This window comes from Biomphalaria glabrata, chromosome 2 (assembly GCF_947242115.1).
Source record: "Biomphalaria glabrata chromosome 2, xgBioGlab47.1, whole genome shotgun sequence".
Lineage (NCBI taxonomy): Eukaryota > Metazoa > Mollusca > Gastropoda > Planorbidae > Biomphalaria > Biomphalaria glabrata.
Window position 1 is genome coordinate 15,850,626 of NC_074712.1, and position 16,843 is coordinate 15,867,468.

The 16,843-nt window shown below is 31.4% G+C and overlaps 2 protein-coding genes across 11 annotated transcripts in view; one reads left to right on the top strand and one right to left on the bottom strand.

Annotated features, from left to right (window-relative positions):
* Window positions 1–9,923, top strand: part of LOC106069128 (uncharacterized) — a 22,860-nt gene extending 12,937 nt beyond the window's left edge. For 3 of the 9 annotated variants that reach the window (XM_056019382.1, XM_056019383.1, XM_056019384.1), the window contains exon 3: window positions 1,690–1,820. In XM_056019382.1, coding sequence (XP_055875357.1) covers window positions 1,690–1,770 — 81 coding nt within the window. In that variant the 3' untranslated portion in view covers window positions 1,771–1,820. Of the gene's footprint in view, window positions 1–1,689; window positions 1,821–9,822 lie in introns of those variants that run through there. The other 6 variants (XM_056019380.1, XM_056019379.1, XM_056019378.1 and 3 more) reach the window with 5 other exon arrangements.
* LOC106069127 (deoxynucleoside kinase-like) lies at window positions 2,838–16,449 on the bottom strand. Of its 2 annotated transcripts, none has more exons than XM_056019371.1 (11): window positions 15,191–16,449; window positions 11,585–11,833; window positions 11,166–11,209; window positions 10,395–10,469; window positions 10,108–10,161; window positions 9,830–9,925; window positions 9,278–9,351; window positions 8,621–8,709; window positions 8,205–8,284; window positions 6,841–6,918; window positions 2,838–6,560 (listed from the first exon to the last, which is right to left on the bottom strand). In XM_056019371.1, exons 2-11 carry the CDS (start codon window positions 11,766–11,768, stop codon window positions 6,477–6,479), a joined length of 858 nt encoding a protein of 285 aa, XP_055875346.1. In that variant the 5' UTR covers window positions 11,769–11,833; window positions 15,191–16,449; the 3' UTR covers window positions 2,838–6,476. The 2 variants fall into 2 exon arrangements, with proteins under 2 accessions (XP_055875346.1, XP_055875345.1); XM_056019370.1 differs by having other exon boundaries at window positions 15,174–15,252.
* Window positions 16,450–16,843: the final 394 nt, after the last annotated feature.

The window sequence follows — 16,843 nt, forward strand, 5'->3', positions numbered from 1 at the left end:
TTTTTACTAAACAAGAGAATTTATAAGAGGCAAAGACTGGGAAGAGTTTTTACTAAACATGAGAATTTATAAGAGGCAAAGACTGGGGAAGAGTTTTTACTAAACATGAGAATTTATAAGAGGCAAAGACTAGGGAAGAGTTTTTACTAAACATAAGAGAATTTATAAGAAGCAAAGACAGAAAAAGGTTTTACTAAACATAAGAGAATTTATAAGAAGCAAAGACCGAGGAAGAGTTGGGAAATGAAATAAAAACGCACAAACAGAACATGTGGTAGACGAGACTTTTTTTTTTTTACCCTTTCATTATCTAGATGAAATTAATTGTTTGGAACATTACTAGATGGATTTTCATTTAAGAAGAAACTTACCAAGGCATTGTAAAATAATGAGCTACCTTCAAGAGCATTAAGAATTACTTTGTTCATCTATTGCTGTTGCCTCGAGACAGCATTACCCGAGTTGTAGGCCTACACAATGTTTCTGCATCTTCTAATTTTTCATTGTGGTCTAGTTAGAAGAAACTAAACAAAAGTATATTTACTAAGGAGTATTACTATTTTAAAATTCAATTAATTGATTTGAAGAATTCTTTGAATAATGAAATAGCACTTGGTGGAGCTTTAGGCATATATATATAGCTCTACAAATTTATTTTTAAGAAATCTGTTTTCATTTTTTTCTCACTTACTTTTATTTTAATTTATAAATATCTTTCTAAAATAGACATTTTCTACTATTCCTGACAGAAGACATAATGTAGAATACTTAGGCAAAATAGGGATTGGATAATTTTTCTTAGTTTGCCTGAAAATGTCATGCATATATACAGTACATCCCATGCCGATGAACAATTACGCCCCATTCTGTCTCTTTTGGATAATTACTGGCGACAGACCTATAACAACAGGAAGTAACTTGTCAGAATTAAGAACTCTTAATTATAAATCTTTGAAACACATGTACGAATTGTAGTATTTACACGGACCTTCAGTCATATATAAGAGTAGTGAATCATAATTAGCTCAAAATATTAGCACAATACTAATATTGCCGAGAGAACGGATCGCTTCCTTTTTTGCGTAGTTGAACCAAGCATAAATTTTGTCAAGTATAAATGTACTATAAACAAGGTTACAAAGACAGTTTGAGTGGAAACTCAAAATCGGCCCCCGAAGTGGTCTCCCAGGCAGGTAAAAAGGCATATTTCAATATTTTCAGAATGAATATCAGAAAGAAATTCCATCAAAGGCAAATGACAGAGAAGAATGGAGAAAGAAGGTTGATTTATCTTGTGTGGTGCCCCAACGGTCCAGCAGACCAAGGGATAGATGAAGGTGAAGTTCAATGTGAACCTGGCCCAACTGATGTCACATAATGATGATCTAATTGTTTTGTAAAGAGCCAATCTCATATTCAAAGCCTCAAGAAAAACAAATTCCTGTATAATGTTGCTATAATGTTGAAATGTGCAATGATGAATTGCTACAATGATGAAATGTCTCGTATGCTGAAATGTCAGGGAACCCATATGGAGATGACATGAAATGGAATCAGCGTGTAGACAGAATTTAAGTTTGGTTGGTTAACCAAGTTTTTTTTTTTTTTTTTTTTATCTTTGAAGTGCAAAAATAAAATGCCGAAATTCTATTATCATTAAATTCTTGCCTTTGTCACTGTTTGTAAAAGATGATCCAGAGACCCTTAACCAACAAGAATGAGAACTCAAGATGGCTCCTCGTCGACTCTGAGGGTCTCCACTTACTGTAACAAAATGCTAATAGGTCACATTAATCACGGTGAGACAACTTCTAAATGGTACATCCACGAAACCAAAGTTAGAGTACCGATACTTACAATGCATAGGTTAGTGAGTGATAGTGGAATACACTATTTTGTACATTTCAAAGCTCTTAGTTCTGCTGCTGGAAGAGAAGCACACTTTTAATTTGATTACTGATTACATTATTTTAAATGGTCTACTTACAGATTTGTCACCTGGGAAATTATTAACTATTTTTAAATACTATTATTCCACCATTAATAATAATAATAATCTTTAATGTCCGTATGGAAATTTGTCTTACAATTTGTGCATTACACCAAACAAAAAACATTATAACTATAAGAAACCAAAATGTACATTCACACCAGACTCACTCATAATTTACATATCACAAAGTTTATATCAGATTGTTTCTATTTAATGATTTGATTGTCAGGAGAAAAAAAGAGTGTTTGTGTCTGTTTGTCTTTGTATCTCTTTTGTGAAGACGGCTTCAGAATAACTGAATGTTATTACATATATATATTAATGCTTGACGATTTACAAAGGGCTAAGGCATAGTCATTTAATATGGTTGGATTTGACAATTTAAAAAAAACAAAAGGGGGGGGGGGGGTGAAAATAAATAGATCTATCTATTAATGCCACGTATACAGTTTAATCATTCTTGATTGACTATTTTTTAGTAGGCCTAGTTAAGATGATTACTTTAGTTACAACGCTTATATTAGGTCACTCTGTGTGTTTCTTGTATTTTCAGATTTTTGCAATTGATTTTTCAAACACTTCTACTCATCCAATGGTCATCAAATTTTGCATGCAAGTTCATGTTAGATGAAAACACACAAATCAGTAAATTAAATCAACCAATTAGTTCATTAATTTGTCATAATTTATTTTGATTTATATGAAAATGGTTAAAGCTAAGAGGAGATAATAGTGGTCGAACTGTAATCACTGTAAAAGTTCCTACATTTGGAGTGAAAAGATCATTGTTGTTTTTTTTTTATAACAGCTTAGTTCAAATAAAAAAAAAAGTTCAAACCAATAATTTATTTAAAAACTATTTATTAAAATTAACAAAACAATTACCAGTAAGTATTTCTCACAAGCAATACATAAGGAATAGTTGTGTGAAAATAACAAAATTGCAATTTAAAGAGATACTAATATCATAAGATGAGGATAACAAAAATGCTAATTTAAAAAAACACTAATATCATAAGATTCTTTTCATTTCTACAATTACCACTCAGACACAATGAATGAGAAAATGCTATGTCAGATTATTTCAACATTCCAGGTACCAATAATCAAAAAAAAAAAATCCCCAATTTCCTCTTAATATACTCAACATTTTTTTAGACATACAAAATTTATCCTATATTCTATTAGCATGTGGTAAACTAAAGCCTATTCTTTGCTATCTCTAAGACTGAGCTTCAGTTTCTTTAATATCACTGTACTAACTGATTCTTTCATTGTTAACTGATATGAATCCAACAACACTGATAAATCAACCGAGTTATAAGACAATGAAGTCCATAGGTTTATTTAAAAAATGTCAAGATTACATAACATAAGTTCATTTTCAAATTAAAAAAGAATGTAGAATATTAACATTTTTGAACATAATAAAACAAAATAATTACCATAAATGCAAATTCCTTTAATACAAATATAAAAATTGAAATAGACAGTAATTCTACACAGCTGTCGATGCAGTCAAATGAATTTTTAATTCGTGTAATATGTCATTATGGCACGATTAAGAATTAATTATTTGTTTCGGAAATAGGGGAAGTTTTTTCTTAGTGACAATGATGTGACTAGTAAAACAAAAATAGGGTTTTAGAGACAACAAAATAGAAGTAGACATAAACAGACTATCATAACAACATAGAAATAAGTAGCATTTTATAAACGGATAGAAATAGATGACATTCGACAGTTCCCTTCATTGCTATTAAACTTGTTGGACATTCAGTAACAGCGTAGACTAACTTCTAATGATTTTCGGCCTTTAGCCGGTGTTATTAGATTAAGTGTTGCTTTGAGTGTTACCTCCATTAGGTTGATTTGCATTCGACACTGCGGAAGTGCCTAACAATGTTCATGAGATCAATAAGTAATATATTTCAGTAATGAATTGTTAAGGCTTCCGCACGGTGTTGATTCTTGACAATATGTCTAGTGTAGATCTGACTGGAAGTAACGCTGAACTAAACTAATTCAGTAACACCGGCGAAAGGCCGAAACAATCAAATATGTAGTCGACGCTGATATGTTGTTCTATAAAGATATTTAATACTCAAGAAGGGAATCGTCCGATGTCAATTATGTCGTACTCAAGTCTACTACTCTACAAGAAGCGTCTTCCTTCTAGCGTCACTTATAGCGTTCTTATTTTTTAAAGATCTGTCACGTCACTTGTCGCTAATTAAAATTTTCCCCTTATTCCCGAAACAAATAACTAATTCCTAATCATGTCATAACAGAATAATGCAGCAATGTCTTATTCAAACTTATGTTAAGTGCAAAATAAATCCTTTGATTTCAAGTGACCAAGTATGAAATCTGAAACCTTTGGTCAGCAGCTTACAGTCATCTCTTGACCACAAAACCCGCGGGTGCTCCCATTTGAATTGTTGGGGGGGGGGGGGGGGATGATAGGTAAAAAAGTTTTTGTAATGGCAGACAACTGTACTGCACAAGAAAAAATGTATGATGAAATGTATTTCTGGGATACTCGTGAAGAAAAAAAATTTAAGTTAGAATAACTGGTAACAAGGCAAAAACATATATTAAGCAAAAGTTAATGCCCAAGTGAAAAATTGATTTCAGCACCAGAGATAAATAATTCATATGTAATAAATTTTTTAATGCATTCAAAATATTATGGTATCAAATACTGATATTTTTGTGTCAAGAAAAAATTGATTTTTATTTGATACTAGCAAATGGTATCTAATATTTGTAATATGAACCCAATGTCACCACGCCTACATCCAAATTCACACCAGTGACACAACTAATGAAAAATAACTGAGACAAATGATGGTTGCACTGACAACTAATACCCCATTCAAAAGATCAATAAAACATATAGACTCATAACTTTGATTGGAATATTTTTGTTTAGTCCAGTAATACATTTTCATAACACACTAACCATATTTCCAATTTAAAAAAAAGGTTTCATTTATAGCTGAGAAAATGGATTTGAAATTGACACCATTTTGATATTTTTTAAAGTTAAAAAAATCTGATTTGAATAAATCTGTCCCATCTTAAACAATAAAGAAATACTGCATTAACAAATACATGATCAAACTATACTGTCACTATTTGCATTTCCTTATTGCCTTGCAATGCATCTACAAAGAACAGTCTCAAGAGTTACAGAGAAAAACCAATGAAATTTCACAAACACAATAAGCATAAAATAAATGATCAGAAGCAAGATAGCAACTTTTTATTAAGTTTTTATTGAGGCCAGAATGAAAACATAATTCTTTGGTTTCTCAATCAACTTGAATCTACCAGCATAATTGATTGAATTGTGTGAGTGTTACTGCTATCCAAAGATTATGAATGTCATACATTTTGCCTTTGTATTTTGATATTGCTGGTTAAGAGAATATGATGTAATTAATTTATATTTCTTTTAGTATTTATCAATAGCCTCCTCACTCTCAGAGTGACTATGGATCATCTCAAAGAAATGAGATGAATGCCTGGGCATTAGCTATGATTGGGTTGATGTTGCCCACACAGCAGTTCTCCCCTCTCCACCTAGCTTATATATCCAAAGGAACAGCAAGTGCTGATACAGTTTGAGGTCAGCAGCGTCATGGGCTCTGCCAAGTTGTAGCACTGAGTGCTGTTAACTACCTAATGGTTACCGGCTCCTGAATTTTCCATTAGTATGAATGAAGCAATAAATAGTATCTTATCTTATACAGTGTTTGGTAATGAAAATGTACTCAACTCAAATTTCCATTTTCTTGAAAGAATAAATACAATATATTTTATAACAATATATTTTATAAAAAATTAGGTTAGTGTAAAAAAAAAAATATAAATTCCCTTTTTTTTTTAGCATTTCAAAAAGAGATTGTGAAGTTGCGTCCTTCTAATTTAATGCCAATTTTATATGCATAAGAATAATCTTCCATTAATAAGATAACTGATCTGAAGAACTTTCAAAACTGAGTGGACACAGAAAGTAATTTAAAGATGGCAAATTTGTTTGACATTTGTCATCAAAGTTATTTTCATTTTGTCATTTTCAAAGTGACCTTCTCAACCTTAAAGTTGCTTAATTGAACAAACACAAATCTAGAGAAATCATGGTGATACATTTTGACAATGCCCATTGTTTTATAAACTAAATTTCAAAGTTTACAGTAGATAATATACTTGACACAAAACCAAAACATTATAAATGTACAACAATGAACAAATTTCTAGTAATAAGTAAATGCTGCTAGATACAAAATGTGTCTCAATAATAAATGCAGGTTGGGGATTTCAAACTCCTTGATAAACATTAATAGATTGTACTCTGACCACACAGTTAAAGGAGGAAAATATTTCTTTCAGTTGTAATGCCCAAGAAGACATTTTTGCAAAAAATGAACACACTAGGTATACAGTAGATGTAGATCAGTTGATATAGTAACTCTAACTAGCTGTAACCACAGAGAATTTCTTCACGCTTTGAGTTGAACATAGTTTTCATAGTGTCAAGATCATAGTCTGCATCCAGAAGCTAAAAATAAATTTAAAAAACAACAACTATACAATAAACAGCATGTAAATTAATAAAACCTTCTATTACATAAATTGTTAAAACTTCCTTTTTATGTGTTCACTGTTTATAATTCTAACCAGTGTGTCATATTGGTATTGTTTACTGGCAACAAACATTTGAACCAAGAGAATAGTTTATCTCAGCCAGCATCACAATCTCAGACTGCCTTAAGCAACCAAGTTAACAAACAAACAATGAGATATTTAAAAGATATGTAAAAGTTAATGTTCAGACTCACAAGCACAGGGGCAGGAATGGGAAACTTTTTCTTTAAAAGCCAATCATCATACAGATTGTGAAGAGACTGGATCAATTCCTAGAGAGAAAAAAAGAAAGGTTAATTTTACAAACAAAATGATTTCATTAAGAAAAGAGTAACTTATTATGCAAGTTGTAAGATGTGTGGTGATTTTCCTTTACAGTTGTCTTGTCCATTAAATATGAGTTTCTTAAATATTTTTTAATGACATTGATATGACAGTTGATTGATGAAACCCTTAACTGTTAACCCTGTGGTAGAAGCTAAATCATATTTTGGTTGATTAGAATTTTTTATCAGCATTGGAGAATAATAAAGTTTAAACAAGAAACTGATGTAGTTAAGGCCTTAGCTGTGAAGCCAAAAGTTCCAATTAGAATCATGGTATAGAAAAGATCCTTCAATCAATATTAAAGTGCGTTCCATACCTAGAGTCTTGTGAATTCCTAGAGGTTTCAGTAGAGAAATTTGTTTTGTTAATTTGTGACTTTATAAAAATTCTCCAGATATGTGACCTGCCCAGTGTAACTGTCATAAAATAAGTTTACCTTGATACTGTTCACTCTGGCATGCAATTCAGCAATGTTTGCTGTGCTCTTAGGACATGCATCCATCTTGAGCCTAACTTAATAGCTTTTGATTTTTTCTACATAGTGTCTAGGTTTCAAAGCCATGTTAAAAAAAACAACACTGCCAACAGAAATTTTTAGGAAAAACAGAGAAGAGATTTAGCCCATCAAGCAAAGGTTGAATAGGCCATAAGTGCTGCTAACTTTCCTATGTGGTTATCTACTTCTTTCAACAGAAATGTGTCTTTTGCAGTAGTATAGCAACCATGCCACGAAGGTATTAATTATGCTCATGGCCATGATTATTTGGAGCCTACAGGAACCCTTTAAAAAAAAAAAAAGAAAATTAAATTGGAAGTCATTACTGGATTGAGTGTAATGACATAATTAAGCCTACTTGTAAAAAGTAGTAGGCAGGGATGTCCACAAAATCAATGTACAGTGAACTGAATCTACTTCCGTTACGGGTGATTCATCATCTCCAAAGTTTGAATAAGTGGCACAGTAAGTTGCTGAGTAAAATATGTTGTAGATGCCTTCATGCTCATTCAACAGCTGCTTCATTTGATTAGACAAAGAACTAGAAAATAAAGAATTGGGAAAGAAATTGACTTCTATATAGATCTACCAAACTCGGATTGTTTTTTGTTTTTAAGTAGACAAGCCTAAAATGAACAAAGTCATATCATTTGAAGCCTCCAATTTTAAGTGTACTGGTATCCTGAAAAAAAGTGGCACTCCTGGTACTCATATATTAACAACTTAAATACTAACCATTGGAACACCAGCTTCCTCTTTTCTTGACCTTTTTTTCAATCTTTCATAGCAATTTTCTGGACTTGCTCTTAGATACACTGGTAGGGGTTAAAATGAAAGGTTTTAAAGAGATCATATATGTCGTGCTGTAATTAATTAGTGTGTAGCACACTTACACAAGTATATATGTGACCTTTTAGGTAGATGAAGATTTAGTATCATTAATTTGTAAATTTCACATCCTTTTAATGTTTGCAAAATTTAGTGATAACATTTATGTTGTTATTCTGGCCTTGAATTCATGGTATAAGTTCTAATTTACATTTTTAGGTTACTTTTTATACACACAGTATGTACAAAATTCATGTCAATTGTTAATTTCTGATGAGCATAAAATATTTCTATTCCTGGCAGTTATAAGTACTATTTCTTACCAATAAGATCAACATGTGCATTTCCTGTCTTCACAACAAAGTTAAACCACTGGTCAAAAGTAAAAAACTCAAAACTATTAATTGTCTTACTGAAAGAAAAAATAATAATGTAGGTTTTAAGTAAACAGAATAAACTTTATAAAAATTTTAACATGCTTTCTAAAAGTTTCTTATAATAATAAAATATGTCCTTTTTAAAAAAAAAATTCTTTAAATCATCAGTACCAGTAATTAAAATCAATCTGAGAAATGAAAAATCTAAGTTTATAAAGTAAATGTTATTTACAATCTTTTAATCCCATCAATTAAATTGTTTTTAAGATATTCAAAAAAAATAAATAATACTTTATAAGCAACTAATAACAGTCCTCATCAGAAAAAGCAATAGCTAAAGGATAATAAATCCCTCAACAGCAGTGTTGTCCTTTCAAAATAATGATGCAAAGTTACAGGCTGTAAGGGGATAACACTAGAACATTTGCTAATATTTCCACAAAACCCTAATAGTTGTCTAAAACAGACCAGGATAAAAAAAGAAATAGATATGCCATAACATTGCCATGTATGCCACCAAATAAGATCCCAAAATACCTGTACAAGCTCTAGGCCATCAGTATTTACTAGTATTTACCCCAAGTTAAATATAACAATACCAACCTGACAAAATCATTTTGAACAAAACAGTAACGAGTGCTGTACAATGATCGTTCCAACATTTTCACTGGTCGACTCTAGACCAATAGATAGAAAGAAGATTAAATTAACTTGGATGTAAAGGTAAACCCTAAAACAATGTTAAGCATAAATATAAAGATTTACTTATCGCCTAAACATAAATACTAACACTAAACTAAACCTAACTGAACATCCTAATCTAGTCCCAAGTCTAATACTAAGTGTGACAAAATTCGATTCAACCAATCGCATACATTTTTTTATCAGACATGTCAGTACATATTTATGTCTTTTCCTATACCAAGAGACAGAGCCATAAACTATTTGCAGACATCAAATAATACCTAATTCAATCAAAAAGGCAGCCAACTCCTTCCTAAAGAATATCAAAAAACTATATTCAAATTATTCCAAAACTATCAAAGAAAATGTAGGAAATCATGAGTTGTCAGTTAAACAATCTTGAACTGATACTCAAAAGGTTTAGTAACTGATATATAGCTAATAAAGTTTTCACATGTTTTCAGGACATACTGGCTTGTGTGGCCTGGAATGCATCTCAACTCGAGTAAGCAGAGCATACATATTGAAAGCAAAGCTCCAACGCTGGGGATCTTGGTAAAGCATCGCCTAAAAATATTTGTAAACACTAAGGTTACATTCCTACTGACAGAAAACTTATTTTAAAACAAATTTCTTTCTACAATGAAGCTAGATATTTTAAGAATGAAGAATAAAGGTATGTTCAAACATTGTTTGTAAAATAAAAAAAACATAGTTGTTTTTTTTTAAAAGTATATTTTAAAACTTACCAATGCATTATATCCATATACGTTGGTCCATTTGTGTAATGGCTCATCTATGAGCTACAAAACAAAAGAAATTGATAAATGTAACACCAGGTAACAAAACTTGTATTTAATGAACTTTGTGAATGGCAGTCATGTAGCTTGTACAAATATTCATACATGCATTCAGTTGTTTTACTACACAGATTAAGCTGTTCAACTTGCCTCTTGCTAAAATGTAGTGAATGTAGAATGCAAAGTTTAGCCTAATCTACTAAGACAACATAACATATATACAATAAAAAGGTCACCTCACAGAAAGGAACATCTTCAAAATGCTGAAGAAGAGTTGTCTTTCCACTACCAATATTTCCTTCAACAGCAACCTGAATGTATTTTTAAAATAGTTTTCTCTTAATTAACAATTAATTACAAGTTGATGTTTCATTGATACATACAATAATGAAACATTTTTCTACAAAAAAAAAACATTCATTAAAAAAAAACTATAAAAATTAGACAATTTTGCTACATCCATCCTTGCTTTTTGTTGTTGTTTTTTTCCATATAAAAAAGAAAAAAAGGTTAAAGACATTTCAAGCGTATTCTGTGTTTCTTTTATTTATAGCACACATTTTAAGAAAACACAAAATGTCTGATCAACTTTTTGAATGAGTATGAATGGTATGGGTTTATGTATTTATTCCAAACCTGTAGGTGCATTTCCTTTTATCAAATAAAGCAAAACGACATGAATCCTTTCATTAATATGATGAAATAAATAAAGAATAATGTCAAAGAGAAAGAGAGAAGACTACGTAAATTGTGTTCAATGTTATTGTAAATGTAGATTTTACTTTTATTAAGCAATGATTTAAATTCTGACTAAACATGTTGTATAATTCATTTCAATATTTGTAGTTCAGTTTGATATTATATTATTATCATCACAATTATTATTTGATAAAAAGACCTAAATCTCTATGTTTAGCCACTATTCATTGAAGGTAAGAATAAAACAAAATTCTGATTATTGTCTTGTTATAATCCAAGTAATGTATCGTATCTAATTATTATCTTACTATGAAATTACTCTTGCTCTTATCCAAAACTCGATCTTCAAGATCTGAAAGAAAATATGAAGTAAATATAAAACTGAAAGAAAAATATAATAGAAAGTAAATATAAAAATTATTTGAAGAGTTCACTTTTATTAAAGTAAATTTACTTACATAATATGAAAAGTGAATAACTGAAATCATCAAAGTTTTTAATGTTTTTTAGTTCAAAAGTTATATGTGCTTATTTGATGGTTTCCCCATTATTAAATATATTATATGCCAGATAATTCACAGTAGCATTTACCTTTAATAATCAGAGAATGGCATTTTCAGCTTCAGCATAAAAAAACTAGCATTTATAGACATATAGAGGAGCATCAGTTAAATGAAACGAAGGTGATTAGTAGAAATATGTGATTAAAATTAATATCAAATTTTACCTTGGATATTTGATTTGCTCAGTAGTGAAATTTCAGACATATGTCTAATAGGAGAGGCAAATAAAGCTGATGAACAAAAGGCACCATTTTCCACTTCAACTTTGTGAGAAATTCTTTTAACAAATTTTATTTTTTGTCCTAAATGAGAACTTAAATAAAGCCTTAGGAAACTTTTTAAAATCATTTGCTTTGTTGCCTAAAATGTATAGATTTCTTGATGTATTATACAACAGAATGGCAAATCCAGTGCTGAAGATAAGATAGAGGCAATATTTCAAAAAATTAAAATGACTTGGCTTAGTATACATATGTTAGAGAAACATGTAGATCTATGTACGTGGTCTAGTAAAATTAAGCAATAGATTTAGTATTATAGTGCACCTGCAAATAGATAACAAGTAGATCTAGATTCTAGTAACTAGACTAAATTTTAGCCTAGAGATATAGATATATCCTTGTGTAGACATAAATCATTGTCGTTGGATACATGGATAGGATAATGCTAAGAATTAGGATGAACTGTCATCCTGACATCATTCATATATCATTAACATTGTTACATTCAGTCATTGACTCACTGTCAAGTCACACAATCACCCGTCATGACCCACATGTAGATAGATCTAGATGATGATCGCAATAATCATGAATGTGAAAAAAGAATGTGTAGAATTAAAATCTAATACATGTAGTCCCTGCTAAATGACAGGTTTAGGGACCAGACTGTCCATCATGAGGCATGTTTTGTCTTAAGTGTGACCCTAGATTTAGTAAGGTATAAACCATTTTTAATTAGGTGAGTATTGTGGTAACTTTATTTTCTTTTGATACAGTACAGCATTTGTTACATTCAGTCATTGACTCACTGTCAAGTCACACAATCACCCGTCATGACCAACATGTAGATAGATCTAGATGATGATCGCAATAATCATGAATGTGAAAAAAGAATGTGTAGAATTAAAATCTAATACATGTAGTCCCTGCTAAATGACAGGTTTAGGGACCAGACTGTCCATCATGAGGCATGTTTTGTCTTAAGTGTGACCCTAGATTTAGTAAGGTATAAACCATTTTTAATTAGGTGAGTATTGTGGTAACTTTATTTTCTTTTGATACAGTACAGCATTACATACACTATGCTGCCGCCTACACTTTATCTTTAAGAATCATTGAAATGATGGAATGAGAAAACGCCACACTACTAGCTTTATTAGACTTTTGTTCCACCTTCGTACTTCTGTATGATCATCATCTTAGTATCTAGGTCAGTAGTTTTTATGGGGTTCTTAGCAGAAGATCCTATAGGAATTGTACTGTTCCTTTTGTCAGCCATGTTGATACATTTAGTCAGCCATGTTGATACATTTTGATTGTAAAATAAATAACTAAGTTCATATGTGTGCGTTCTGTGTCAGAAACAGAAATCATGTTGCCAATATAAACAGTCTTAGCCCACCTTATATTGTACACAACATACCACTGCTTAGCGGCTGCATGGAATAATAATAATAATTATAGCTTTTATATAGTGCTACTTTCACACTTATAGCATTCTCAGAGCTATGGTCCTATCTCATTTGTGGAACAGTGGGAGGGGGTATCTGGGAGGTGGTTTTCCATGCTGCCTGTAGGCACAGTAAAATAATCTAAAAATAATCACTCAGCCTTCGATCGTCTCCATGAAATTTGGTCTAATATCAGAATTAAATGGAATTAATGGCTATTCGTGTTGTAATTAAACAAACCTGTCCTTAAGTGAGGATTTACTGTGAGGACTATATGATTAAAAAAAAATAAATAAATGTTTAGAAGTTAGAATTAAAATTAGGGCTATGAGCTGGAGCAAATAGGAAGTGCTAATTTTGAATTATGTTGTCTTTCAAAAAAATATTGGGTCAAAAATGGGAATAAAGAACCATTTTTGGTAAATTCAACCACTGCAGTTTTGATCGTGAAAGGTATTTAGTTGTCCTAGAAGTAAAAAGAAGCAAAGTAAAGTTCCCCTTTCAGACATTACAGGTTTATAGGGCAGATGATGTAAAGGTCTGCTGTTTCCATGGCCTAGGATTAACAAGGGTGTCATGTGGTCAGCACATTGACCAACCGCCTTTACTTTCATCCAACTAATGTCAAGTACCCATTAGAGCAGGGTGGACTCAGAGGTGCCTCAAGATCCAGAAGTTAAAAATCCCTGTCTTCACCAGGATTTGAACCCTGGATCCTGGTTGAGAAGCCAAGCACTTTACCGCTCAGCCACCGCACCCTTATGTATTAGAAAGAAGCATATATTTTCATATTTTTTCATCCACGTAAGTAGGAGAATTAGTTATATGTCAGTCAATTAATCATGGCCCATGGGCCATTGCGGTTATAATATAGTATAGATCTAGTATAACAGATCTAATCTATTCTTATATTCTAAGCCTAAAAAGCAGCATAGACTAATGAAATTCAAATTTAAGACAATATTAATTTTGTAAGTCTTCTAGTAGTTCTAGATTAGATCTAAATTGGTAGAGGGAGTGCTTTGCCGCACGGTAAAACTTAACTGCAGCACTTTTGTGATTGTGGCTTTTTATCTTATATAATACAGACGTTACTTGCTGGGAAGTTATTAGTTATTTATCATTTATTTTTTTAACTTAAAAAATTTTAGATTAAGACTAAGATTTATCTTTTATTACTTATTGTCTTTATTAAAAAAATATCATACTTTATGAGTAATTGAACATCAATCTTCAACTATCTTGAATGTCTTGATGATCTTAGTTCTAATAAGTCTAATTCTAATCATTATCTAATCTTATATAATACAGAAGATACTTAAAAAAAGAAGATGATTACGTCCTACGCCTCATGCATTCAGTCATGCATTTTAATCAATGACTTAAATTCTGCCAAGTCACTGGTTTTCCTGGCTAGCTCAGGCAACCCATTCCATGCTCTAATAGCACTAGGGAAGAAGGAGTATTTGTACAAATTTGTCCTAGCATATGGGTTGAGGAATGTGCCTTTATCTTTGTGTCTTTCTGAGTATTTTATTAAATTTTGTTTTTGTATTTGAAGATTATGGTTCAGTGTTTTATGTATAATTGCTACTTTACTTTTGACTATTTTAAAGTAAAAGTCTAATGATAATGTCATGATGATGATTGATGATGACTGATGAATCAGATGATCTAGTATCATCTAGAGGTCTAGTGATCTACTCATCTATCATCTACTCTAGGCATCTATTCTTCTAGATCTATGTTCTATGACTATGATAGTATGATCTAGATCAAGGACTAGAAGAATTCTTTATTCTAGATCTATCTAAACTAAAGTATCTTAGTATCTATCTACTAAGTAGTAAGTCTAGTCTAATCTTAGTAATCTTAAATCTAGTTCTACTAGTAGTCTACGGTGTCGGTAGGATCACATTCAGTTTCATTCACAGTAAGAACCGATTAGGACGCGAACGGCATATTTAGATCCACTATTACCATAGATTCTAGAACTAGATCTACTTCTAGACTTAATTATTAATACTAAATAATATATATATAGATCTATATAGGCCTATAAGTACTATATTAGATTATACTTTCTTTACTACTTTACATCAATGATCTTGCTTGGAATAAGTTTAAAAATGTGATTCATATCAACTCTTTTATACACTGAAACACAAAAAGTTGCTGATATTTTGCCATCATATATAGATCCAAGAATATCCTGGTGATAAAATCGATAACCTTGAGAAAACCCGATGGACAGGTTGTGGAGAAACTAGATCTATATATATAACAGGAGTCTATGGCACAGTGTCGAAAAAAGGGACCTTCAACAAGGCGTTGGATTTATAGTCAACAATAGCTAACTGCTTTATAAGTTGTAAACCTGTTAGTGTTAACTTAAGGCTAATTTACCAATTATTCAACTTGCAAGTTCATCCGATCAAAATAATGAGGTAGACCTACAAGCGAGCTTCTAACATGAAATAGAAGACTGCACCAAAGAATCTCGAAAAAGAAAAGTTTATCTCCTTATTATTGGAGACTGGATTGCAAGGTTAGGAAAGGATGCATTTGAGCAATGGGCAGGAACGACTGGACGAGTTTTGGTATACGAAGAAATTAATGGAATATGGCTGTGAGAGTTTTCCAGCAGCTATAGTTAACACCTTATTCGCAGTGCACACAAAGCATAAAGAAAAACTACTTTGCATGCACCAGATAACAAAACGCACAGACAGATCGACCATATCCTGTTTCTTTTTATGTTCAAATATAGCACCAACAAAGCTAAAACCATAACTTTGGCATAAAACCATAACTTTGGCTGCGCCCATGACATAGTCTTGATGACTGTGAAATTGAAATTTAAAAGTAAGATCCAGATCTTTATCTCATCTTATCTGTCCCTTGATTTTCATGTGACAGTTCACGCAAAAATTGCATTCATTCTTTCCGCTCAGCAGCTGTTCATATCAGAATATCAAGAGGCAGGTCTATTCTTTCAAGCTGTCCAGACAGATTTTCTGTGGAGAATCCTTCTATTTCCTGATAACTAGATTCTAATAATTAAAGCAGCATTACAAATTGAAGAGTATATCTAGATCTAAATTACAAAATAACCACTGATCAGGGACAGCAGAGATCATTCTTGGGGGATTAAAACTATCTGTCTTGGAAACGAGTTGTAGATAGCCTACATGTCTAATAAATCTATAGATCTAGGCTCTTGAGAATGTTACAAAAGGTGATCACTCCACAGAAGATGAGGCATACGGAAATCGACCTTAATGAAGGATTGTAAAAAACACCTAGTATCAGCAGAATGAATATACTATTGTAAAAATCACCTAGTATCATCAGAATGAATATACTATTGTAAAAATCACCTAGTATCATCAGAATGAATATACTATTGTAAAAATCACCTAGTATCAGCAGAATGAATATACTATTGTAAAAATCACCTAGTATCAGCAGAATGAATATACTATTGTAAAAATCACCTAGTATCAGCAGAATGAATATACTATTGTAAAAATCACCTAGTATCAGCAGAATGAATATGCTATTGTAAAAATCACCTAGTATCAGCAGAATGAATATACTATTGTAAAAATCACCTAGTATCAGCAGAATGAATATACTATTGTAAAAATCACCTAGTATCAGCAGAATGAATATGCTTGTATAAATGTATATATAGGCTTTTTATTGAATTTGCCAAACTCATCAGGTTGTCCTTAAATCTGAGGCTTTT